The sequence below is a fragment of the Nematostella vectensis genome, chromosome 1 (genome assembly GCF_932526225.1).
Source record: "Nematostella vectensis chromosome 1, jaNemVect1.1, whole genome shotgun sequence".
Classification (NCBI taxonomy): domain Eukaryota; kingdom Metazoa; phylum Cnidaria; class Anthozoa; order Actiniaria; family Edwardsiidae; genus Nematostella; species Nematostella vectensis.
The window spans coordinates 16,387,844-16,413,300 of NC_064034.1; the positions used below are offsets into that span (position 1 = coordinate 16,387,844).

Here is a 25,457-nt window from a genome sequence, read left to right on the forward strand (position 1 = left end):
TGTACCTATTCGGGTTGCCTGTGCTCTCCTGTGAACTCCCTGTGCATAACCTCGCAAGGCTTTGTGGGTATTATGCTCGAAGGGGATGTCCCGAGGGAGCTTGGGAGAGTCACGAGTGTTTTGGTTTGTTTCCGTCTTGGCTTGATATGGAGCTCTTTAGAAAACATCGCATTATACTTGGCTTTATTTCGTGATAATGACGTGGAAGGAAGGGTTTGGCTCGCTTGATATTACAAAAGTTGACATCTTTCTGTAGTATTAACTACCACCGCCTTTAGCTTTCGAAAAATAACAACATTTCTCCAAGGATAACAATATGATTGTATGGGAACTCTCTACTACCGGACCTACGAACCGAACGGTCCCCACTATTATTATCGACTATGCTATTTGCACTGAAGTTCTGTACAAAACTAGTGGATCTTGGTGAGTTTGCACTTGACATTTCATATTTGCTCTACTTTTGATCGACCATTGATTCTATTGCTCATTTTCAGGATTCGTATCTGTGATATTGTACTATTGGCGCCCAATGCGATGTTTATGGTGTTCTTGTTTTACTCTCTTGGACTTGCTCACGCAAAGCTTGTAGGCACTCGATGCCCGATCGTCAAAACAATATACACCTTGGTAAGTTATGATTTGCTGTATCTTCTTTAAAGTGAATGTGAAAGTAATCTGTCAAAATAAGGTTGTTCTTGTATTACTATGTTAAAAGAATTTGCTTGCTAATCCATTTTTAAAGCATTTATCGAAGGCAAATAAGGATTGAATTCAGCTGTTGCTTTGGGCTTGTGGGTAATGTCCTGACAACCCCCAATAAACCAGACATCATTAGAATGAATCTTAGAATGCAAGACTGTTTCAAATCAAGTTCTTGACTATTATTTCTTGTTACTGCTGTATGGCATTCATTATACCTTGAATTCTCAGGTATTTGCCGTGTGTGTTGTCAGTGTGGCTAGATGCTTTGCCTCAATGCTTCTTACTGCCAGTTTTGTCAAGAGTCATGAGGATAGTAAAACCATCAAGGTATATTAGGAGACGATATAACTAGAAAGACTACAGGCAAGCTGTAGACAAACTAGATTGTCTGCATAGGCGTGGTGTAGACAAGGTATAAATCAACACAAGGTTGAAAAGGTATGTTAAACGCCTCTGTGAAACAGAGTGGTTGCAAGCCCTTTAGCTCAGACGAAGAGTGCGTAAGCACTCTGTTTCACGGTACCTTTTTAACATTGTGTTGATTCTTACCTTATATTAGGAGATACGTTGCCACACTTTTGTAGGGGAACTTTATGTACACCCTCTAAAAACAAAGTTTATTGTGTTATAATAATGTGATTGGGGGAGAGTAAAACTCTCACCTAAGGGCACCTGTTAAAAGACACCATGTTACTATGGAGAACTGATTTCAAGGTTCGGATGGAATGTTTGAGTGTAAACAATAACCTGCGTAATTAGGACAACCTGTTGTTGAGGCTAGGTTTTAGCTCTGCTTATGAACATGATATGCATTCTGCAATACTGCAATGTTTTGATGCATGTACCCAAAACAAAATACAAAAAAGGCTGTTATTTTGTTGCTTTCTTTTTCATAGGCATTCTGGCTGCTGTTAAGGTGTTTGTTATTGTCTGTGGAACTAAGTGTTATCATATTTGGAGTGTGTGCAGGTAATAACTCTTGACCTTTTTTTACATGGTACTGTTATTGAGCAGTGGCTCCTAATGAATAGTGAGAACAAACCAAAGCAGCGATCCTTACTGTTACTGAGCGCCACAAATTTTGCCTTTTTGTGAGAAAAAAATAGCCAGTGTGAACACTTTGTTAATCTTAGTTTGATCATTTTGTCTGATTTTCTTAGCTAATCTGGACAGCCGAAGTAGTGTAAGAAGAGTCCTACTATTCACCTCTGCAAGTGCTGTTCTTTTTACCTCAGCGCAGGTATGATGTACTCTTTGTCAGGTGGGAGGTGGGGGGCATTGAAGACAATAGTCTGGTAATTCATACCCAGCTTTCTAATCATTTATAGTTATGTAATGTGGAAGGGCTTTGGTGAATGGGGGAGAGGGACAAATAGGACACCAGGGCTGTAGCAGGGGATGGGGCCCAGGGAGCATGTGCCCCCGCCCAAGTAATTTAAGAAGAATATAAGGATTAAATGAAGGAGTGTGGAGTGTGCCCCCAATATTTTCTTAATGTTTCTGTTCCGTGCCCCCCCCCCATATTATTTTTCAATGTATGCTTTCTTTTAATTTTTAAGGCAGTGCTTGAATTCACCCAAGATGGCATTCATTCTCCATATGGCGGTACATATAACCTATTCCAGCATGGAGGCATGATCTTCTGGTTTGCCAGTTCTATGTTATTCTTTGTGGTATGTTGCTTGGCATTTACCATATTTGCCCTTTTTTTTACTTATTTTACAAATTGCTTTGATTCATTCCATTTGGTGCAAGAAATTTGATACATATTTTGTTGCTATTTATTTTTTAGATGTATTTTTCTCTTCTCATTTTGCCTTGTATCTCTTTTGGTAGAAGGCTCAGGTTGCCAGGTAATCTATGTAATCTATGTAATAATACCTAATTAATGATTTTTTTTTTGGCAAATTCATGGAGGGTTGAGGGACAACATTTCACCATACTCCTACTTTGTTTTAATTGACAAAGAAATATCAATATATTTGTGAATGAACAAATTATTTGCCTTGCAACTTAGGTCACTAGTTGTGTATTTTTTGCCCCTTATGCTCTTTGGAAACAGTCCCAGCATTGTTGGCCAAAATAGCCAGAGAGTTGCTGGTTTCACTTGTAGAAGGTTAAAGTAAAAAGTGCTAGAAAAAATAAAATTCATTTAATATCGACCCCCATATTCCTCCATTACCTAATGCAAAAACAAAACATGCACCAATATGCTTGTAACCCCTCCCCTTCCCTTTTCCCACAGCAGGCCACACCCTTTGACAAAAAAGAAGTTAACTGATTGTGTTTTCTTGTATCAGGTAAACCCTCGTTTTACAGATATTGCGGCTTTTTAGCTCTCATCAACATTCTACAGAGTATTGGAAGTGCGCTGATCTATTATCACATCACTTTCGGTACTTGGTAAGCCACTGGTAACAGGTATTTTAGATTTTTAGACACAAAAATGATTCTGATCACACTTTCTTTATCTCCTTTTTGTTTCAGTATCCTAGACGTGACTGTATTCACTTATTTTGCGCTCTTTGCACCCTTGGTGTACGTGACTTTTCTCGCAGAATTCATGAGCAGGTAAGTCATGTGACTAAAGTCTTCACTATTCAGCAATTAGGGTACCCACAGCGACGATGATGGCAGGAAGCAATGGCAAATTCAAAGAACTAGGCGTGTAATGTTCTCTCTCCGAATTATGACGTGGAAACTCAAAGGCTTACGGTCTAGCGAGGACGGGCGCGTGTGATGTTAGCAAGACTTTCATTGTTCGCCAAGGTAGAAATACGGTTCTAGGCCTGTCTTTTAACTTTTTTGGGACTATAAATAACGATTAAAATTTTAACGAAGCTAGGTTAAACGTTCTCGCTGCCGTCACCGTCGCTTTACAACTCATTATAGGGTTAGTGGGGTTTTATCGAGATTATGCGCAGGCTTAGAGTCCACGATTCTTTGCCTTCTTTTATTTAATATTTTAACGTTTGGCATAACAACGACGTTTTGTTTGGCATTTGTTTTCTGCGTTTTTTTAAACACGCGTGATTATCTGGAATCTGGTAAATTTTGTGCATGGTTCGGAATTTCAAAATCATACGAAAGAAAAGGTGTCATGTTTTTAAGTAGCTTTAGTTTTGTCTAAGCATTGCTTTGTCTCAAATGATGCTTCTAATCTATTGTGCTTATTATACAGCACATTAGTCCTCCAGATGGCATCATCTAATATATCATACTCGTACCAGCCCATCCCAGACAGTATTGCAACTCAAGAGACGGAGAGATTACCTGCCAAACCTACATACGGGACATATACGTAACAAGTGTTACGTGGAACAGGCGTCACATACGGGACATGCGGGACAGTCGTCACATACGGGACATATACGTAACAAGAGTTACGTGGAACAGGCGTCACATACGGGACATATACGTAACAAGAGTTACGTGGAACAGGCGTCACATACGGGACATACGGAACAGGCATCACATACGGGACATATACGTGACAAGAGTTAGGTGAACAGGCGTCACATACGGGACATATACGTAACAAGAGTTACGTGGAACAGGCGTCACATACGGGACATGCGGAACAGGCATCACATACGGGACATATACGTGACAAGAGTTAGGTGAACAGGCGTCACATACGGGACATATACGTAACAAGAGTTACGTGGAACAGGCGTCACATACGGGACATGCGGAACAGGCATCACATACGGGACATATGCGGAACAAGAGTTACGTGGAACAGGCGTCACATACGGGACATATACGTAACAAGAGTTACGTGGAACAGGCGTCACATACGGGACATATACGTAACAACAGTTACGTGGAACAGGCGTCACATACGGGACATGCGGAACAGGCGTCACATACGGGGCATGTGGAACAGGCATCACATACGGGACATATACGTGACAAGGCGTTACGCGGATCAGGCGTCACATACGGGTCATATGTGGAAAAGGAATCACATAATATCACATATGGGACATGTGGAACAGGCATCACATACGCGACATATGCAGAACACAGGCGTCACATACGGGACATATGCAGAATGGGCGTCACATACGGGACATATGCAGAACAGGCGTCACATACGGGACATATGCGGAACAGGCGTCACATACGGGACATATGCAGAATGGGCGTCACATACGGGACATATGCGGAACAAGCGTCACGTACGGGAGCGTCACGTACGGGAGCGTCACGTACGGGACATATGCAGAATGGGCGTCACATACGGGCCATATGCGGAACAAGCGTCACGTACGGGACATATGCGCAACAAGCGTCACGTACGGGACATATGCGGAACAAGCGTCACATACGGGACATATGCGGAACAAGCGTCACGTACGGGACATATGCGGAGTAGGGCCGCGCGGAACAGTCATCGCATATGAGACACAGTGATTAAACTAGTACAAATGTGTAGTAGAACTCACCTATGGCGGGATGTAGGGGGACGCCGGCATAACATCTCAAATTAAGGATCCATCATTTCCGAGCATATGAAAAGCGAAGATAATCCCTACTGGACAATTATACGGCCATTCCTACACACTTATGCAAAACGGCGTCAGACAAATGTGTGGTTAAAACAACCATCGGAATATATGCAAAGCGGGACATGGTACAAAGAACCCTACCGGACAATTGTACAGAAATTACTTTATATTCTATTATATTTTTGCACGTATTTCTATAATATGTACAAAGGATTTTTAATTCGCCCGCGACCAACCGTGACTTTTACACTCGTGGTTCTCTTCGAATTTTAATGAGTACAAGATTTTTCTTTCTCCATATCCATTTACGTGCATCAATGTAAACATGTTATCTATTCACGTATATTAATGTGAACATGTTCTGTTTTACAAGTAAGGGATTTTAAAGCAATTAAAAAGCTTTTAGATGGCTTTAAAGAGAACAATAAATGTTAAATATATCATTAAATATAATAATGTTAGCCATGCCAATAAATATGCTAAAATGAATTGTACGAAAGGGGTGGTCTCATCCATTTTAAAAAAAGAAATCTCTTGCTTATAGTGCTTTATTAGCCTGGGAGGGAGGAAGGGAGGGAACTTCTCGTTTAACGAACACTAGTGCGCACAAGACATTGAAAAAAAAAACTAGTCTGAAATTAATATAACATTGAATATATCGTCAATAAAATACGAGAAATAGAAATAAATAATCTGAGAGACTCGTTTACTTCATTACTTCATGATATCGCCAAAAAGTGAGAAAGGTTCGAGTGAAAGTTCGATTTCCTTGCAGATCATTGACATCACCCAGGAAAACATGTTGTCCTGCATCACTGTATTCTAAAAAACCCTCCTTTTGCATCGTTCACGCGTATCTCTGTACCCGACAGCGCCTAATAATTAAAAATAAGAAGCGACACACTTTTTATTTTTTGTGCGTCAGGATTGAATATAAGCAAGAGACCATGATATAAGCCTAGAAGGGAGGCGTAAACGGAGGGAAAATACTTCCGGGTGTGGGCCGCCTGTGGTCTGAGGACCTTTTTGCTCATCTGCATGCGTGTGGTTTGGGTCGATGTTGTTATGGTTCATTCAATTTGCAATGTACTATGGGTAAACAAACCCTACACATCCATCGAAGAAGAACTTCTCGAAAGAACTTTCAGCATTCCAGCCGATAAAGCTAATCAACAGAAAGAGTAGAACGATTTAGGAGCAAATAAGGGAACATCGACATTAATATTCTCGGTATTATTAGTTTGACAGCTGATTTTTCTTGCTTGGAGACAAAGCGGAACTCGGTCAAAATGGCGGATTGCGTGACAAAAGTAGAACTGCACATTTCTTGTAGAGGTTTACTCGACAAGGATGCAATGTCCAAATCAGATCCTATTGCTGTTTTGCATATGCAGGATAACAGTGGAAGGTGGTACGAGGTTAGTGTGCACTTTTATTGCCGTAAAAATGTTATTAAATTCTGTGGTCTAGTTGGCAAGAATTGAACTTTAAGCTTACATAAGCTTTACTTAAAGTATAAACGTACAAAAATATTGTGCATGTTTCAATTGCAAAAAGAAAGAGATTTTGAGCAGGGGGGTTCGTTTACCCATTAAGCGGACCATCTTCTTTTAGGTAGCCCGCCTAGCTTGCAGTGGTACTCAATTTTCCTTCCTCAATTGACCTTCCAGTCCAGTGGGGTGGTTCTTCCGAACCCCCCCTGACAAGCTTATTGTAAATATATTTATATATTTTTTTTTGATTAGCAAGATGCCATAGCTCCAAATGTTTTTCTTGTTAATATAGTTTTCAAGAACAGAAAGAGTTAAAAACAATCTGAACCCGGATTTTTCAAAAGCCATATCAGTGGATTACTACTTTGAGCTTGTCCAGAAGTTGAAGTTTTCTGTTTTTGATGTTGACAATGCCACAAAGCAGCTCGATGATGATGATTTCTTGGGTTCCATAGAATGCACTCTGGGACAGGTATGTAAGGAAGGTGGTTATAAACTATTTTTTTGTCTTCTACACTGGTAGGGTTTTCTGTAACAGAAGGATTTCCCCTTTTGGAAAGATTTACGTATAGCCAGCTGATCGCTGTACTACAGTATGCTTGGTTGATCTCACAAACAGTAATCAGTATCTGGAATTAGAGCCAAAATCACTTATCAGGGAAGTGAAACTCAGTTTGAGTTGACTGGAAACTTCAATAAATAGGTCTGGGCTTTCGGTACATTTTTGTCAAGGTATTTTTAGGATGACTTTTTTTCTCAGGTCTTAGACCACATTCTATCAACTCTAGGCTAGCAGAGGCCCCTCCCCAGGGCCACACCCAAAGTTTATATGAAGTGCACTTATAGTACTAACAACACACTTACAGTACACATATTTATTTTAATGACAGATTGTATCGAAGAAATCATTCACTAAACACTTGGAAATCAAGGGGAGACAAGTAGGAACAATAACGGTAAGATTCAGTATTGGAGTGATATAACATGAACATGGTTCTTTGCTTGTTTTACCACCTTTAATACATGCATATTTATTTTGGCACATTGGCCACAACAACTGAAATTACAAGAACAAAGACAGCTTATTTCCATGTAAGGATCTGCTTAGATAGTTGTACATTTCCAAGTACAAATACAGTTGTACATTTACAGATACATATAAAAATATTAATCAATGAATCGCTATATAAGAATACTGATTAGCACCACACCGCAGCTCCATAGTTAAGATGAAAATAAAGTTCAATACTATTTGTAACAATTCCCTCTACTGTGCGCCACTTTTTGTTTTATTTTTATTATTGGTGATTGCAATGATTTATTATTATTTGATTAAGTGATATTATGGAATATGCTTTCTAGATCTATGCTGAGGAGATGAAAGGAGCAAATGAAATAGTAAAACTAACGTTCCGAGCAACCAATTTAGATAATAAGGTAAAGTAAAGACCTTTTTGCAAGGGTTCTGTTTGCTAAGTATTTTTTCATGTGTGAGGCAGAAACCCTTTTTCCATTGAAACACTTTATGTTGGCCAATACATAGATCCGACATACTGTAGCAATCAATTTTGCCTGATTAGCCAATCACAGTGAGGTGACATAATAGCATTCATGTGATCACATAAGTCACACAAAAAAGCAGTTGATGGAAAAAGATATGGTTTTTAAGATGTTTTCCTGTGAATTTGGAAAGCAAATAAGACTTAAAGGACGGCTTAGATCATGCTTGTTGTGTTTTCCTTGACAGCCCAGCTTGAGTTATAAGACAGGTCACCGCTTATCAAGCCTGTCAATGGTGTTTTACACCCCAAAGTCAGAGAAAACACCTCTATATTTTGACTTCTATTGTCGAATTCTATAGAATTTTAAGAACTTCTTTGAGACATTTGGCTTGCACATAACTGGCTTCTATTTGCAGCATTTTGATTGGATATTTGTGTGCGCATCAGATGTATGGATTCTTAAGCATGGGAATTTTGTGTGTGTGAGTGTGTGTTGGGGGGAGGGGAGGTCTCGAAATTTCCCTCTGTTTGGGGTTTGGGTCCTTTCTGGAATAACACAAATGATAGCAGTTTTTTGTTTTCAGGATTTTATGGGAAAATCTGATCCATTTTTAGAGTTATTGAAACTCAAGCCTGATGGTGGAACACTACTAGTGCACAGAACAGAGGTAAAGAGTATTGGTACAGAACAGAGGTAAAGAGTATTGGTACAGAACAGAGGTAAAGAGTATTGGTACAGAACAGAGGTAAAGAGTATTGGTACAGAACAGAGGTAAAGAGTATTGGTACAGAACTGAGGAAAAGAGTATTGGTACAGAACAGAGGTAAAGAGTATTGGTGCAGAACAGAGGTAAAGAGTATTGGTACAGAACAGAGGTAAAGAGTATTGGTACAGAACAGAGGTAAAGAGTATTGGTACAGAACAGAGGTAAAGAGTATTGGTACAGAACAGAGGTAAAGAGTATTGGTACAGAACAGAGGTAAAGAGTATTGGTACAGAACTGAGGTAAAGAGTATTGGTACAGAACTGAGGTAAAGAGTATTGGTACAGGACAGAGGTAAAGAGTATTGGTACAGAACAGAGGGAAAGAGTATTGGTACAGAACTGAGATAAAGAGTATTGGTGCAGAACTGAGGTAAAGAGTATTGGTACAGAACAGAGGTAAAGAGTATTGGTGCAGAACAGAGGTAAAGAGTATTGGTACAAAACAGAGGTAAAGAGTATTGGTGCAGAACAGAGGTAAAGAGTATTGGTACAGAACAGAGGTAAAGAGTATTGGTACAGAACAGAGGTAAAGAGTATTGGTACAGAACAGAGGTAAAGAGTATTGGTACAGAACAGAGGTAAAGAGTATTGGTACAGAACTGAGGTAAAGAGTATTGGTACAGAACTGAGGTAAAGAGTATTGGTACAGGACAGAGGTAAAGAGTATTGGTACAGAACAGAGGGAAAGAGTATTGGTACAGAACTGAGATAAAGAGTATTGGTGCAGAACAGAGGTAAAGAGTATTGGTACAGAACAGAGGTAAAGAGTATTGGTGCAGAACAGAGGTAAAGAGTATTGGTGCAGAACAGAGGTAAAGAGTATTGGTGCAGAACAGAGGTAAAGAGTATTGCTACAGAACTGAGGTAAAGAGTATTGGTACAGAACAGAGGTAAAGAGTATTGGTTGAAATATCCCTTTGAAATTCAGTATGAAGGGCATAGACAGCTTAGTAATGTAACATCTTAAGTAATGTAGTCCATTCAAATCAATTGGATGATTGGAGGCCCTCTTATCACAGTTTTATATAAAGACTAAATATACTTATCCTTTAATAAGCTTCTTTGTTCTTCTTTTTTGTCACCACCAGGTTATCAAGAATAATCTGAATCCCACATGGAAGGTGTTTAGCCTTCCTATCCAGTCGTTGTGTAGTGCAGACTATGATGCAACAATTAGGGTAGGCTCAATACTGTGTGTTTAGTCGAGCTTTCATTTCATAAAGTATAATGATTCTTTATTTGTAGATTGTTATTTTAAAGTTTCCTTGCCAATAAACCATTGTATTTTCATGATCAACAATAACAAAGGAGTGACTGATTGACATTCTTTAAGGTTACATGAACGTTTAACTTAACTTGCAAATCTCTGCTCTAATGACACCTTCTTAATAAGGACAAACTTAATTTAAGCAAATCTCTTCTCTAACGACACCTTCTTAATAAGGACAAGCTAATGACGACTGTACTGTGGGTTTCAACTTTGCTGGTATTAACGGGGTTACACTGTGTCTAATTGCTAATCTCTGTGTTGTAGATAACTGTGTTTGACTTTGACGAGGGGGACGCGCATGACTTGATTGGTTTCACAGACACTTGTCTAAGGGCCCTTCTTGCAGCTAAAGATGGCGGGGTACGTACTAGACATTGCTAACCTCTGGTATTGCCTCTAGATTGATTGCCATGATTATGACGGCGATGGGAGTCACGATCTAATTGGGATTGCCAATACTAGTCTACGGCAGTTGCTAGAATTAAGGCAATCTGGGGTAGGTCTACCCAATTTAGAAGCTACCCTTGTTATATTGGTTAATGCTGAGTGCATGACCTAGAGGGATTCTAGCATCGGTATAGTTCACGACAAACAGACATATCAGCGAGTGTACTTTATTTTTGCCTCTGAATTGCCATCAAGCTTGCACAGAGCTGCTATTTATTAGATGATGTGTACTGCCGTTTTCAATGCCACAATCTGCATAAGTTTGGTGTCACAAATAGCCTTACCAGAATATGGTTGTCTAAGAGGGTGATAATGTTTATTGTTTTATAAAAGCCAAACCCCTAAATGATCTGTGGTGATCATAGAATTGGCAACAACCTTTTTTCCTTACTGCTGCTGCTCTTTACGTAGATCCTAACATAAAACATTTCTTCTTTTAAACAGTCTGGCTTAGACCTGATAAATCCAAAGAAGAAGGCGAAAAAGAAGAAGTATGTCAACTCTGGTGTTTTATATATCAGCGGCTGTGAGGTATGTACAGTTATATTTCCTACAGCGGATCATTTTCTAGAGGATTTGGCCTGTCGGCGTCTGCTTGAAACCTTGTTTAGCAGCTCGTTTACGAAAATTCGTTTTATGAGTAGCTTAGAGCTAAAATAGTTAAAAGACGTCTGTTAACAAGCTACGACCTGCCAAAATATCTCTTCGTCTCGCTTAAATTCCACAGGAATACCATTATCTCGACGCAACAGTTTTACGTGCATCTAATAGGGAAATCACACAAAACTACAACAGCAATAAAAAGTTTCTCTTAACAAACAGTCCATTTATTATAAACTCAATCTTTGCTAGCGCGCACGCCCTATGTTATCGATCGTACCTCTTGGCACAAGGCTGGCCTACCAATGACAGCGTGAGAACTATAAGAATCGTTGTATGATATAGGTTGTTCGCCTTGTTCCGGGTTTTCCACCATAACACCTTTTCCTTGCTATCTTATCACAATGCCTGTCTACCAATCACAGCATGCGATTAACTATACCATCGTTGTAGGGTTGAGGGGGTAATACACAATAGCATTGTTATGTAATATATGTTGTACACCTTGTTCCAGGTTATCCACCATAACACCTTTTTGGATTACGTGATGGGAGGCTGTCAAATCAACTTTACGGTACGTTCTCAGAGAGTAAAATGTACATCGGATCTAGGATTTTACGGCATGCTTCTATAAAGAAAAGAGAAATGTCGTAGAACTTAGGTGTCGTTGTAACAAGATTCTCGATTTTACTTAGCTCCCTCGCTCTGAAATTGTCTCGGCAGCGAGGGAGATCACGATAAAGGGAAAGTGAGGTTCGGTTAGCTAAGTAAAAAATGTGGGAACTATCTGATAATGAACATTAGGCCTTGTTTAGACGCCGTTCTTTTCATGTGTCGTTCCAAATTCAAATGCAGGAAACAACTGCCTCCTTCTGCGTCTAAACTCTGCCTTAATCTAATATTTCATTTGTACATAGTATTTTATCACTCCTTGGTCTTAAGTTATTAGGTTTGCTATGTACAGTACACTCTGCATGCCTCACTTACTCATTTCTCGTGTACCTGAATTACTCTGTATAACTAATAATTGTAGGTTGGAGTTGATTTCACTGCGTCTAATGGCAATCCCAGTACTCCCCAGTCTCTGCATTACATCAACCCTTACGAGCCCAATGAGTACGTCAACGCGCTTGTGTCTGTTGGTGAAGTCTGCCAAGACTATGACACGTGAGTATGTCAAGGCGCTCATGTCCTTATGTGAAGTCTGGACTATGACTCGTGAGTACGTCAAGGCGCTCGTGTTTGTAGGTGAAGTCTGGACTATGACACGTGCGCATGTCAAGGCGTTCGTGTCCTTATGTGAAGTCTGGACTATGACTCGTGAGTACGTCAACGCGCTTGTGTTTGTAGGTGAAGTCTGCCAAGACTATGACTCGTGAGTACGTCAAGGCGCTCGTGTCCTTATGTGAAGTTTTGACTATGACTCGTGAGTACGTCAAGGCGCTCGTGTCCTTATGTGAAGTCTTGACTATGACTCGTGAGTACGTCAAGGCGCTCATGTCCTTATGTGAAGTCTGGACTATGACTCGTGAGTACGTCAAGGCGCTCGTGTCCTTATGTGAAGTCTTGACTATGACTCGTGAGTACGTCAAGGCGCTCATGTCCTTATGTGAAGTCTCGACTATGACTCGTGAGTACGTCAAGGCGCTCGTGTCCTTATGTGAAGTCTTGACTATGACTCGTGAGTACGTCAAGGCGCTCGTGTTTGTAGGTGAAGTCTGAACTATGACACGTGCGTATGTCAAGGCGCTCGTGTCCTTATGTGAAGTCTTGACTATGACTCGAGAGTACGTCAAGGCGCTCGTGTTTGTAGGTGAAGTCTGAACTATGACTCGTGAGTACGTCAAGGCGCCCGTGTTTGTAGGTGAAGTTTGCCAAGACTATGGCACGTGAGTATGTCAAGGCGCTCGTGTCCTTATGTGAAGTCTGGACTATGAAACGTGCGTGTGTCTGTGGGTTTAGCACGTGTATCATTTAGCCCCATGTCATTTCTAAGACCTTATTATTGACCACTTCTCCTGATCAAGCGTTCTCAATAAGCTTTTCCTATCCTTGTTTTTTGCCTAATTCCCTTGATATTCTTCAGGGACAAGCTTTTCCCTGCCTTTGGGTTTGGAGCGAAGATACCACCGAATTTCCAGGTAAAATCCTAACTAGTTGAAGAACATCTTAAACTACAGCAAGAATTTTAAAAGTTTTTTCGAGATTGAAATACAATTGGCAACGGTGATACAAACCACACTCTGTGTTTCCTAATCAGACCAAAAGAAACTGTGCTTTTTTATATTATCAAAATCGCCTTCTATTTTTTGTTCTTTGTTTTGCAGCATTTAAAGTACTTGAGTACACTTATGTCAAACCTTTTTTTTCATATTTTGCCGCATTTCCGATTATGGCGCCAGTTTCATAGCTCAAAGCTGGTATAGGTTGATGGCGTCATACTACTGCTCAGCCAATCAAAAGGCGATTGCCCTACAGACGTAACGCTTATGCTTATAATAGTATAGATAGTCTGTCCACAATATAAATCCTCCATAATAGAATTTTGTGAACTTCTATTATTCTTTTCTTCTATTATTCCTTTCAGGTGTCACATGAGTTTGCCCTTAACTTCAACCCATCAAATCCTTACTGTGAAGGTAAGCTAGCTAGATAGATGGATGGATGGATGGATGGATGGATGGATGGATGGATGGATGGATGGGTGGGTGGGTGGGTGGGTGGGAGGGAGGGAGGGAGGGTTGGTGGGTGGGTGGGTAGGTAGGTATGATCGATCAGTTGATTTATCAATGAATTGCGTGCCAAAGGCTGGCCCACCCGGGGCTAAATGAACGGTCCATACATACCATTATTGACCAAGGGCGTGGGTACAATGTTTTTATCGTTTTATGGCCCAAAAGCGAAACACGAGGCTCTCCGAAGTTCCCGTATGGCCCAAACAAACAACAACAACAAGATATTTTTTATGTAGGGTTTAAGAAAAAAAATCTAATTTAAGTGTTGCGATGTTTCTGTGCGGGCCGTAGTACGCTAATCAGCCAATGAGAGCGCGCGTCGCTGTTTAGACATTCAAGTGACTGCTTCATCTTTACAGAGAGCGTCCAAAGCTTGAAATGCTTACGTTGTTGCTAATTTGGGATAAGGCCAAAATTTTTGGATTAAACTAAATTATGCAATACTCGCGTTTACAGATATAAACTATAAAACGAAATTCGTACCGAATCGAGTAGATGGTGTTTTATAATCATTTAGTTGCGACTTTAGAAAAAGAGACTGCTTTTTTCATATTAATTATTTTTAGAAAATGGCCCTTAAAAACTCTTTTAGTTTTCGTTTTTTGACGTAAAAGAAAATACACACAACGATCTGTCTGCGATAGTCTGACCCAATACGATTGTAAAAAAAATTAAGAACGGTAATTAAAAATTGCAAACGAGTTCCAAACTATCATCACCATTCAACCAGACTAATACCACTAAAAAGGTGGGTGGGTGGGTGGGTGGGTGGGTGGGAGGGAGGGAGGGAGGGAGGGTTGGTGGGTGGGTGGGTAGGTAGGTATGATCGATCAGTTGATTTATCAATGAATTGCGTGCCAAAGGCTGGCCCACCCGGGGCTAAATGAACGGTCCATACATACCATTATTGACCAAGGGCGTGGGTACAATGTTTTTATCGTTTTATGGCCCAAAAGCGAAACACGAGGCTCTCCGAAGTTCCCGTATGGCCCAAACAAACAACAACAACAAGATATTTTTTATGTAGGGTTTAAGAAAAAAATCAAATTTAAGTGTTGCGATGTTTCTGTGCGGGCCGTAGTACGCTAATCAGCCAATGAGAGCGCGCGTCGCTGTTTAGACATTCAAGTGACTGCTTCATCTTTACAGAGAGCGTCCAAAGCTTGAAATGCTTACGTTGTTGCTAATTTGGGATAAGGCCAAAATTTTTGGATTAAACTAAATTATGCAATACTCGCGTTTACAGATATAAACTATAAAACGAAATTCGTACCGAATCGAGTAGATGGTGTTTTATAATCATTTAGTTGCGACTTTAGAAAAAGAGACTGCTTTTTTCATATTAATTATTTTTAGAAAATGGCCCTTAAAAACTCTTTTAGTTTTCGTTTTTTGACGTAAAAGAAAATACACACAACGATCTGTCTGCGATAGTCTGACCCAATACGATTGTAAAAAAAATTAAGAACGGTAATTAAAAATTGCAAACGAGTTCCAAACTATCATCACCATTCAACCAGACTAATACCACTAAAAAGGTTTGGCTTGCTTTGGCCAGGTGAAGATATTAATGTTATGCTCTGTTTAAGCTTCCATTTCTGCTCTGTTTAAGCTTCCATTTCCTTTCGCTAAGTCGCTTAAAAGCTTCAACTGAACAAACAATCACTTGTATCAAGCCAAAGAGGGTGGCAAATATCCCAGTTTTCCAACATTTCCGTTCTTGTATTACCAGCGACAAATCAAACTCTAAGAACATATAACAATAACCTAATACACGTATCCCTTGGATAAGAGATTTTCATTTTGATAACGGAATTTGCGACAAATGTTCTTCACACAAGCAAAGTTTTTGCCAAGTGTAGAGAGCGTCACCAAACGAAACCATATCTTCAATTTCTTTCTAGGTCACTGGACAATTTCTTTTAAACGCCACCTTACAAAAAAAGTTCATGAAGCTGTTCGTTAGATCTACGCTGAAGGGATTTGGAAGCTTTCTTGGAAACAGCACTTTTTCGGTCGAACAGTTAGTATAGCTAGCACAACTCACAGTATCGATCTACCAGACGGTCATGTTCAACGCGACGTCAAACTGTTCTCTCCCTCAGCGAGACCTCTGTTCAAACACTGCGCACCTTGTGTATGTCGTGCTCATCGGATCGAGCACTCTGATGGTCAACATTTTGGTTGTCGTAGTTACATGCCTTATCTGGACGCAGAACAGTTCACCCGACATGATCTTGATTTTTAACATGTCAGCGTCTAGCCTTGTAATGTTAGTTGCGCTGCCGTTACATCACTTTACTATAACCAATGTGGACCAGTATTTAAGTTGCGACAGCTCAATTTATCATATCTATAGATTAAAGTACGCTGTTCACTACGGTGCGAACTTTGCGACTCTCCTGACGCTGGTTGCCATAGGCTACGATCGACTAGAGGCCCTCACCAAGTTTCCCGGGCAGAGAAAGCTGACAGTTAGTCGCGCATGCATGGTTGTTGCGAGTGCGTGGGGCGTGGCCGTAATATTAGCAGCATTCTTATTTTATTGGCCTCTTGAACTTCAGTGCGATCGATTTTGTTTCAAGCCGGACTTGACACTTGTTTCTGAGGGTAGCGATGACGCTGCTTCTAGCCTTCCTAGAATCATTATTATTTCTGTCGTCATCGCTCTTTGCGCTGGATTAACAGTGACAAGCCTGCTAAGGGCAACCTGGGTTGTACGCGCACATCGACAACAGATCGAGGCCATGTACGGGGTAGTACGAGCGCAAGCCGAGGTCGACTTCACCAAAGTATGCTGTGGGATAGGACTGACTTATGTCATGACATGGCTACCATCCGGGATCACCATTATTGCCCGGTCTTTGAGCCCAAGTGCCACCATATTGTGTATTAACCTCTGGGCGAACTCTCTCGCCTTCAGCAGCGCGCTCCTTATTACCCTTATTTACATCAGATTGGATAAGCGTCTTTGGGCGGTTATAAAGGCTAGAGTTCACACAGCGCCCACAATAGAAGAAGAAGGAAGTAGTACACACTCAAGGGAGACTGGTCAGACCACGGAAATCAACGCTTCACACTCAAGGGAGACTGGTCAGACCACGGAAAACAACGCTTCACACTCAAGGGAGCCTGGTCAGACCACGGAAATCAACGCTCCACACTCGAGGGAGACTGGTCAGACCACGGAAATCAACGCTTCACACTCAAGGGAGACTGGTCAGACCACGGAAATCAACGCTTCACACTCGAGGGAGCCTGGTCAGACCACGGAAATCAACGCTTCACACTCAAGGGAGCCTGGTCAGACCACGGAAAACAACGCTTCACACTCAAGGGAGCCTGGTCAGACTACGGAAATCAACGCTTCACACTCGAGGGAGACTGGTCAGACCACGGAAATCAACGCTTCACACTCGAGGGAGACTGGTCAGACCACGGAAATCAACGCTTCACACTCGAGGAAGACTGGTCAGACCACGGAAATCAACGCTTCACACTCGTGGGAGACTGGTCAGACCACGGAAATCAACGCTTCACACTCGAGGGAGACTGGTCAGACCACGGAAATCAACGCTTTACACTCGAGGGAGCCTGGTCAGACCACGGAAACCAACGCTTTACGCTCAGGGGAGCCTGGTCAGACCACGGAAACCAACGCTTCACACTCGAGGGAGACTGGTCAGACCACGGAAATCAACGCTTTACACTCAGGGGAGCCTGGTCAGACCACGGAGATCAACGCTTCACACTCAAGGAAGACTGGTCAGACCACGGAGATCAACGCTTTACACTCAGGGGAGCCTGGTCAGACCACGGAGATCAACGCTTCACACTCAAGGGAGACTGGTCAGACCACGGAAATCAACGCTTTACACTCAGGGGAGCCTGGTCAGACCACGGAGATCAACGCTTCACACTCAAGGGAGACTGGTCAGACCACGGAGATCAACGCTTTACACTCAGGGGAGCCTGGTCAGACCACGGAGATCAACGCTTCACACTCAAGGGAGACTGGTCAGACCACGGAAATCAACGCTTTACACTCAGGGGAGCCTGGTCAGACCACGGAGATCAACGCTTCACACTCAAGGGAGACTGGTCAGACCACGGAGATCAACGCTTTACACTCAGGGGAGCCTGGTCAGACCACGGAAACCAACGCTTTACACTCAGGGGAGCCTGGTCAGACCACGGAAATCAACGCTTTACACTCAGGGGAGCCTGGTCAGACCACGGAAATCAACGCTTCACACTCGAGGGAGACTGGTCAGACCACGGAGATCAACGCTTTACACTCAGGGGAGCCTGGTCAGACCACGGAGATCAACGCTGAGACAAGTTTCTAACTCAGGTTCATCCGATTCTAGAACGCACAAAAGTGAGCCATAGTGAGCACGATAATGCTGGAATCAAGCAAGAATGCCCTGTCAAGTGTTGTATATAGGCCTGCGATGCTCCGGCCAAGACAGGCTTTTGGTGTATATGTTTTCGTAGAATATTGTATTTCAACGATTATAAACAGTTTAATATCGTCGCTTGTTACAATAAACGAAGTTAAACCTCACATGACGGCTCTTATACTCTTGATTTGTTTTAAACAAAGAAACCAAAAATATATTTGCAATACGCGAAATATATTTTTAATATGAGCAATAACTTGAAAGAGCAAACCTTTGAAATAACCTGCCACCCAAATTCGTTTCATTGATGTATTAATGGCTCGTTCTCTAAAAATTAAGACTTTGTAAAGCAATTGTGGCAGGCTAATTAAGAATTTATAGAATACGTCTATTTGGATTATTTCAGTCTGTCTGGATGTTAAATTTTTCGGTTACTCCCGTGACAAGCGTAATCCCTTAGTATGATCAAAAGAAACTCTTAATTTTAAGAAGAGCAAAACTACTCCGTTTTTATGGATGCGTATGTCAATAACAATACCACCTCAACCCTGTTAATTTGTTTCGACGATATCAAAGCCGATGACCGCATATGAAGGTCGGTTTCTGGACCCTTTACGGTCACTTAGTAGTTTCTCTGCAGACGGCTCCGATCACTGGCGTATTCAGAAAAAGAAAATTTTCTCTTTAAATTGCGAAATGTATCTCAAAATCGCAGGCAAATAAATAACGCACTAAAAATAACACGCTTGAGGAAATGAGTTTATTTGAATAAAAAAGAAAGAGAAAAACACCACCGATATCATATCGGTGCCCTTAAGTTAAGGGCATGATTTGCATAATTAGTGAGTTTGCACCTGTTACTGGGTATGATTCAAGTATCTCAGCTTAGTTACTTACGGTCACTGTACGGTTACCGGGTACCGCAGCATAGTTACTTACGGTCACTGTACGGTTACCGGGTACCGCAGCATAGTTACTTACGGTAACTGTACGGTATCCCAGCATGGTTACTTACGGTCACTGTACGGTATTCCAGCTTAGTTACTTACGGTCACTGTACGGTATCCCAGCATAGTTACTTACTGTCACTGTACGGTATCCCAGCATGGTTACTTACGGTCACTGTACGGTATCCCAGCTTAGTTACTTACGGTCACTGTACGGTTACCGAGTACCGCAGCTTAGTTACTTACGGTCACTGTACGGTATCCCAGCATGGTTACTTACGGTCACTGTACGGTATTCCAGCTTAGTTACTTACGGTCACTGTACGGTGTCCCAGCATAGTTACTTACTGTCACTGTACGGTATCCCAGCATGGTTACTTACGGTCACTGTACGGTATCCCAGCATAGTTACTTACGGTCACTGTACGGTATTCCAGCTTAGTTACTTACGGTCACTGTACGGTTACCGGGTACTGCAGCATAGTTACTTACGGTCACTGTACGGTATCCCAGCTTAGTTACTTACGGTCACTGTACGGTATCCCAGCATGGTTACTTACGGTCACTGTACGGTATCCCAGCATAGTTACTTACGGTCACTGTGCGGTATCCCAGCATGGTTACTTACGGTCACTGTACGGTATCCCAGCATAGTTACTTACGGTCACTGTACGGTATCCCAGCATAGTTACTTACGGTCACTGTACGGTATCCCAGCATAGTTACTTACGGTCACTGTATGGTATCCCAGCATAGTTACATACGGTCACTAGACGGTATCCCAGCATAGTTACTTACGGTCACTGTACGGTATCCCAGCATAGTTACTTACTGTCACTGTACGGTATTCCAGCTTAGTTACTTACGGTCACTGTACGGTATCCCAGCATAACTTACGGTCACTGTAAGGTATTCCAGCTTAGTTACTTACGGTCACTGTATGGTATCTCAGCATAGTTACTTACGGTCACTGTACGAAATCCCAGCATAGTTACTTACGGTCACTGTACGGTATCCCAGCATAGTTACTTACGGTCATTGTACGGTATCCCAGCATAGTTAATTACGGTAACTGTACGGTATCCCAGCTTAGTTACTTACGGTCACTGTACGGTATCCCAGCTTAGTTACTTACGGTCACTGTACGGTATCCCAGCATAACTTACGGTCACTGTACGGTATCCCAGCATAACTTACGGTCACTGTACGGTATCCCAGCATAACTTACGGTCACTGTACGGTATCCCAGCTTAGTTACTTACGGTCACTGTACGGTATCCCAGCTTAGTTACTTACGGTAACTACGGTATCCCAGCATAGTTACTTACGGTCACTGTACGGTATCCCAGCATAGTTACTTACGGTCACTGAACTGTATCCCAGCATAGTTACTTACGGTCACTGTACGGTATCCCAGCATAGTTACTTACGGTCATTGTACGGTATCCCAGCATAGTTAATTACGGTAACTGTACGGTATCCCAGCTTAGTTACTTACGGTCACTGTACGGTATCCCAGCTTAGTTACTTACGGTCACTGTACGGTATCCCAGCATAACTTACGGTCACTGTACGGTATCCCAGCATAACTTACGGTCACTGTACGGTATCCCAGCATAACTTACGGTCACTGTACGGTATCCCAGCTTAGTTACTTACGGTCACTGTACGGTATCCCAGCTTAGTTACTTACGGTAACTACGGTATCCCAGCATAGTTACTTACGGTCACTGTACGGTATCCCAGCATAGTTACTTACGGTCACTGAACTGTATCCCAGCATAGTTACTTACGGTCACTGTATGGTATCCCAGCATAGTTACTTACGGTCACTGTACGGTATCCCAGCATAGTTACTTACGGTCACTGTACGGTATCCCAGCTTAGTTACTTACGGTCACTGTACGGTAAAAAACGTTGTCAGCTGGAACGGCAAATGGCAATTGCCAAATGGCAATACTACGACCGAAAGGTGTTTATTGGTAGTAACTATTTGTAAAAATAAACTTTATCACCTGAGGTTATAAATAAACTCAAGCAATGTTAGAACCATATATTAATTATATTAAATGGATAGTCGTATGTTTTATTAATATTTTATTGAATTTTGAAACAAATATTTTGGATCCATGTGTCCTTTGGGTCGTAGAACTTCCATTTGTCAATCGCCATTTGCCGTTTGCACTGACAACGTTTTTTTGAAATAGGTGTATATAAAATCACTTGAATCACTGAATTGTATTTTTTCGACGTTTTTGCAATGTTGCTATATTTTAGGACGAGCTAGAGGAAATGGTGTGCTAAATGGGTAAACGAACGCCATCGCTCAAAATCTTGGCTACGGGCCGGGCCAACGACACTACTTCAGTTTATGTGACATTGTTTTCACATGTACAGGTATCCCCGGCGTCGTTGCCGCCTACCAGGCGTGTATTCGGCAAGTGCAGCTGTACGGCCCTACTAATGCGTCCCCTATCATCAACCATGTGGCATCCTTCGCGCAGAGGGCAGCACAAGATGGCACTGCCGGGGTAAGTCATGTCATGCCCTGTTATGTCACGTCGGGTCATGTGTAATATGACGTCATTCCGTGCATATCACGTCACATGTCATGTCACGTAAATCATGATCTGTCACGTTTTATGTCACGTCAGTCATGTTATGTCACGTCAGTTATGTTATGTCACACTAAACGTCACGTCAATCATGTTATGTCACGTTTTACGTTAAGCCAGTCGTGTTATGGCGCATTTAGTGTCAACAACAACAACAACCTTTTATTTACCCCTTAGCTTACATACATTCTTTTTAAGATACAGTCACGTTTTATGTCACGTCAGCCATGTTATGTCACGTTTTATGTCACGTCAGTCATGTAATGTCCCGTTTCATGTCACATCAGTCATGTAATGTCACGTTAGTTATATTTTGTCACGTCAGTTATGTCGCGTCTAATGTCCCATCAGCCATGTCATATCTTTTCACAACACGTCAAGGAGCCACACGTCTTCATCAGTCAAAAAAGTGGATCAGTCCTTTACTTTCTGCAACAAGCTTTTTCAACTTGCAACTATTGACAAGCTGAAAAATTTTGTTGCTCGCAATACCTTGTGCGTCCACCTCCAGGCGTACTTCGTGCTGCTGTTGATCACTGACGGCGTCCTGTCCGATATGGAGGCCACCAAGTTGGCCATCGTGCGTGCCTCTCGGCTGCCCATGTCCCTCATCATCGTCGGTGTCGGGTCAGCGGACTTCACTGATATGAACGAGCTGGACGCCGACGAGGGAACGTGAGTGTTGCGCGTGCGCGGTTCAGCCCCGCTATTGGATAACATAACGAGACTGTAAATTAACCCGTTTAACTACTAACTAATAGTATTAAGTGCTACTAGCTGAATACGACAAGCATTGTGTCTTAATGTTATTGAGTTTTGAATTCCATTCAACTAGAAACTTCTAGTGTTAATGAGGCTTTCAACCGCTGTTAAAGATAACCCGCTTAACAGGCGCTAGTGGCGTGGAATACGGAAAAGCTAAGCTAAAAAAAGCATAGCTTAGTTAGCCGAGCTGGACTAGCCGAGCTTAATTGCGTGGAAAACGGAGAAGCCGATTTGCTGGCTATCTCCTCATCTCATCTCCACCCAATCTCCCTATTTTTGGCCGAGCGCTATGTCCGATAGAACGGCTTTTCCGAGAGCCTCTCTGGGGCGCTTTTCGAGAGCCTGCTTTCCAGGCTACTGTTAAGGGGTGAACCTTACGGCTACACTTCACTGGTATCAGGGTGTCCACTAGAAGAGTAGAAACTTGTAGATATAACGGTATTCGCGGTATAAAGATATCGTCGAACATTTAAGTTATATATGAAAAATAACCTCGATTGAACGATTTTGTCGATATAACGAAGCCTTTTTCGTTCTCTCCATATCGTTATATTTGAGGTTACGCGCTGGATGGTGCGTGTTTTATTGTGAGGTTACGCGCTGGTTGGTGCTATGATAGACATGTATTTCATTGTCAGGTTACGCGCTGGTTGGTGCTAAGCTAGACATGTATTTCATTGTCAGGTTACGTGCTGGCATGTGCTAAGCTAGACATGTATTTCGTTGTCAGGTTACGCGCTGGTTGGTGCTAAGCTAGACATGTATTTCGTTGTCAGGTTACGCGCTGGTTGGTGCTAAGCTAGACATGTATTTCATTGTAAGGTCACCCGCTGGTTGGTGCTAAGCTAGACATGTATTTCGTTGTCAGGTTACGCGCTTGTTGGTGCTAAGCTAGACATGTATTTCATTGTAAGGTCACCCGCTGGTTGGTGCTAAGCTAGACATGTATTTCGTTGTCAGGTTACGCGCTTGTTGGTGCTAAGCTAGACATGTATTTCGTTGTCAGGTTACGCGCTGGTTTGTGCTAAGCTAGACATGTATTTCATTGTAAGGTCACCCGCTGGTTCACCCGCTGGTCACCCGCTGGTTCGTTGTCAGGTTACGCGCTGGTTGGTGCTAAGCTAGACATGTATTTCATTGCCAGGTTACGCGCTGGTTGGTGCTAAGCTAGTCATGTATTTCATTGTCAGGTTACGCGATGGTTGGTGCTAAGCTAGACATGTATTTTATTGTCAGGTTACGTGTTGGTGGGTGCTAAGCTAGACATGTATTTCGTTGTCAGGTTACGCGCTGGTTGGTACTAAGCTAGACATGTATTTCATTGCCAGGTTACGCTCTGTTTGGTACTAAGCTAGACATGTATTTCATTGTCAGGTTACGCGCTGGTCACGAGCGGGCCGAAAGAGACATCGTGCAATTTGTGCCTTTTAGAGATTTCAAAACGGTAAGATATCTTTGCATGGGTCGTGTTTTATGTACTTTACTGGGACAGCTCTGGCAAGATATACAGCTCTATAGCTATATTATGTACATTGTTTATGAGGACACCCCTGTTATAACAGGCGATTTGCATAAAGAGGTCACGTGACTTTTTGAATTCCAAATAAACTCAGAATGACTGCGCTCGTCACGCCAGAGAGCGACGAAACAAATATTTCAATGAAAATAACCCTATCTGACAAAGACACTTTCTGGCTGATTCGTAAGCGCTGAATAAGAAAGATTTTGTTGAGGGGCGGATCTAAGGGGCAGACATTTGGCTTAAAAATAACAAGAAATGTAATGAAATATACGGAAGAACAATGAGTCCGCCCCCCCCGTTTCTTGAAACTTTTGCTTCGCCCCCCCCCCTTTTTAACTTCTGGATCCGCCCCTGCTGTTGTTGTTATTATACCGCTAAAAGCGGGAGTGCGAGCGATTTTAACACCAAAAAAGGCGCGTGAATTCTTGGTGCGTGTCGAATAAACATGGGGTATTACTGTACCAGCCCTATCTATATTAGTGTACTTCGGTCTTGGTCATAATTAACAACCGTAATTTTTTTCTCCTAGCAACCGCCGGCCATGCTTGCCAAACATGTGCTAGCCGAGGTCCCAAAGCAGGCCCAAGAGTACTTCAATAGTCGCGGCATCGCTCCCCTGAACCCCACGGGACCCCCTCCCCCCTCCCTGGCGGGTCTGTGAACCTGTCTACACCCTTGCCCAGGCTGGTCCTGAAATGAATGAATTGATGAATGAATAGTCGTCTGTCGTAGCCGTTTTTGCATTGTCACAGGTGGCCCAGAAGTATTTGGTAACAAATTTTGCACAATTATAAATGGTATATTACGGTCGCATAGGTTATATTCCACAGAGTTGTAGAAGCCAAATTGAACCCTAGGTACCTCTATCGGTAAAAATCCTGCTTATTTTTGTCTCATATTTTTTCGGCTCGACTGGAAGCTAACAATTGCAACGTAACGTATTGTCTTTAAATATCACTTATTCACGCTAGTATACGCACAGGTAGCCCAGGTAATGGTTTTGAAGCTTGTTCGTAGCTTGGAATCGGCTGATCTTAGAGGTAAAACAAGTGGATTGAAGTAGTGATTTTTTGTGAACTGTTGCCAATAAAATTGCCTTAAAACATGTCTTTTTTTTATCAAATGTATGTAATAACGATTTGGGGGTGGTTTTCTTCGCGAAATATACGGCTT

The 25,457-nt window shown here is 42.0% G+C and overlaps 4 protein-coding genes across 9 annotated transcripts; all 4 read left to right on the forward strand.

Annotated features, from left to right (window-relative positions):
* The first annotated feature begins 62 nt into the window (after positions 1–62).
* On the forward strand, positions 63–4,262 carry LOC5511117 (transmembrane protein adipocyte-associated 1). Of its 2 annotated transcripts, none has more exons than XM_032380381.2 (10): positions 63–426; positions 498–630; positions 934–1,032; positions 1,602–1,674; positions 1,866–1,945; positions 2,265–2,378; positions 2,498–2,558; positions 3,006–3,108; positions 3,193–3,276; positions 3,936–4,262. In XM_032380381.2, exons 1-10 carry the CDS (start codon positions 317–319, stop codon positions 4,207–4,209), a joined length of 1,131 nt encoding a protein of 376 aa, XP_032236272.2. In that variant the 5' UTR covers positions 63–316; the 3' UTR covers positions 4,210–4,262. The 2 variants fall into 2 exon arrangements, with proteins under 2 accessions (XP_032236272.2, XP_032236284.2); XM_032380393.2 differs by having other exon boundaries at positions 66–426; positions 3,887–4,124.
* A 92-nt stretch (positions 4,263–4,354) lies between these two features.
* On the forward strand, positions 4,355–5,713 carry LOC125568329. Of its 4 annotated transcripts, XM_048730329.1 has the most exons (3): positions 4,355–4,405; positions 4,451–4,893; positions 4,924–5,713. In XM_048730329.1, the coding sequence occupies exons 1-3, from the start codon at positions 4,395–4,397 to the stop codon at positions 5,112–5,114; spliced, it is 645 nt and encodes a 214-aa protein (XP_048586286.1). In that variant the 5' UTR covers positions 4,355–4,394; the 3' UTR covers positions 5,115–5,713. The 4 variants fall into 4 exon arrangements, with proteins under 4 accessions (XP_048586286.1, XP_048586292.1, XP_048586293.1 ...); XM_048730335.1 differs by lacking the exon at positions 4,355–4,405 and having other exon boundaries at positions 4,422–4,897; positions 4,957–5,713; XM_048730336.1 differs by lacking the exon at positions 4,355–4,405 and having other exon boundaries at positions 4,422–4,893.
* Positions 5,714–6,292: 579 nt separating this feature from the next.
* Positions 6,293–25,391, forward strand: LOC5511116 (copine-3). Of its 2 annotated transcripts, none has more exons than XM_032380376.2 (16): positions 6,293–6,637; positions 7,005–7,184; positions 7,603–7,668; positions 8,075–8,149; positions 8,799–8,882; positions 10,069–10,158; positions 10,515–10,610; positions 11,142–11,228; positions 11,812–11,871; positions 12,331–12,464; positions 13,384–13,438; positions 13,885–13,936; positions 21,780–21,913; positions 22,509–22,672; positions 24,137–24,206; positions 24,814–25,391. In XM_032380376.2, exons 1-16 carry the CDS (start codon positions 6,509–6,511, stop codon positions 24,943–24,945), a joined length of 1,608 nt encoding a protein of 535 aa, XP_032236267.2. In that variant the 5' UTR covers positions 6,293–6,508; the 3' UTR covers positions 24,946–25,391. The 2 variants fall into 2 exon arrangements, with proteins under 2 accessions (XP_032236267.2, XP_001631563.2); XM_001631513.3 differs by lacking the exon at positions 10,515–10,610 and adding an exon at positions 10,651–10,746.
* Positions 14,053–19,167, forward strand: LOC116617578 (mucin-12). The gene is made up of 2 exons (XM_048732480.1): positions 14,053–14,780; positions 15,571–19,167. The coding sequence occupies exon 2, from the start codon at positions 16,102–16,104 to the stop codon at positions 18,379–18,381; it is 2,280 nt and encodes a 759-aa protein (XP_048588437.1). The 5' UTR covers positions 14,053–14,780; positions 15,571–16,101; the 3' UTR covers positions 18,382–19,167.
* Positions 25,392–25,457: the final 66 nt, after the last annotated feature.

Bases quoted from the DNA above. Each gene is read 5' to 3' on its own strand.
- LOC5511117 (XM_032380381.2), top strand. From the start codon at position 317: ATGATTGTATGGGAACTCTCTACTACCGGACCTACGAACCGAACGGTC. The intron at 2,379-2,497 runs GTATGTTGCTTG...TTTATTTTTTAG, and splicing joins GTTCTATGTTATTCTTTGTG to ATGTATTTTTCTCTTCTCAT. The intron at 3,109-3,192 runs GTAAGCCACTGG...TTTTTGTTTCAG, and splicing joins CACATCACTTTCGGTACTTG to TATCCTAGACGTGACTGTAT.
- LOC125568329 (XM_048730329.1), top strand. The intron at 4,894-4,923 runs GGGAGCGTCACG...AGCGTCACGTAC, and splicing joins GCGGAACAAGCGTCACGTAC to GGGACATATGCAGAATGGGC.
- LOC5511116 (XM_032380376.2), top strand. From the start codon at position 6,509: ATGGCGGATTGCGTGACAAAAGTAGAACTGCACATTTCTTGTAGAGGT. The intron at 10,159-10,514 runs GTAGGCTCAATA...TCTGTGTTGTAG, and splicing joins ACTATGATGCAACAATTAGG to ATAACTGTGTTTGACTTTGA. The intron at 13,439-13,884 runs GTAAAATCCTAA...TATTCCTTTCAG, and splicing joins AGATACCACCGAATTTCCAG to GTGTCACATGAGTTTGCCCT.
- LOC116617578 (XM_048732480.1), top strand. From the start codon at position 16,102: ATGTTCAACGCGACGTCAAACTGTTCTCTCCCTCAGCGAGACCTCTGT.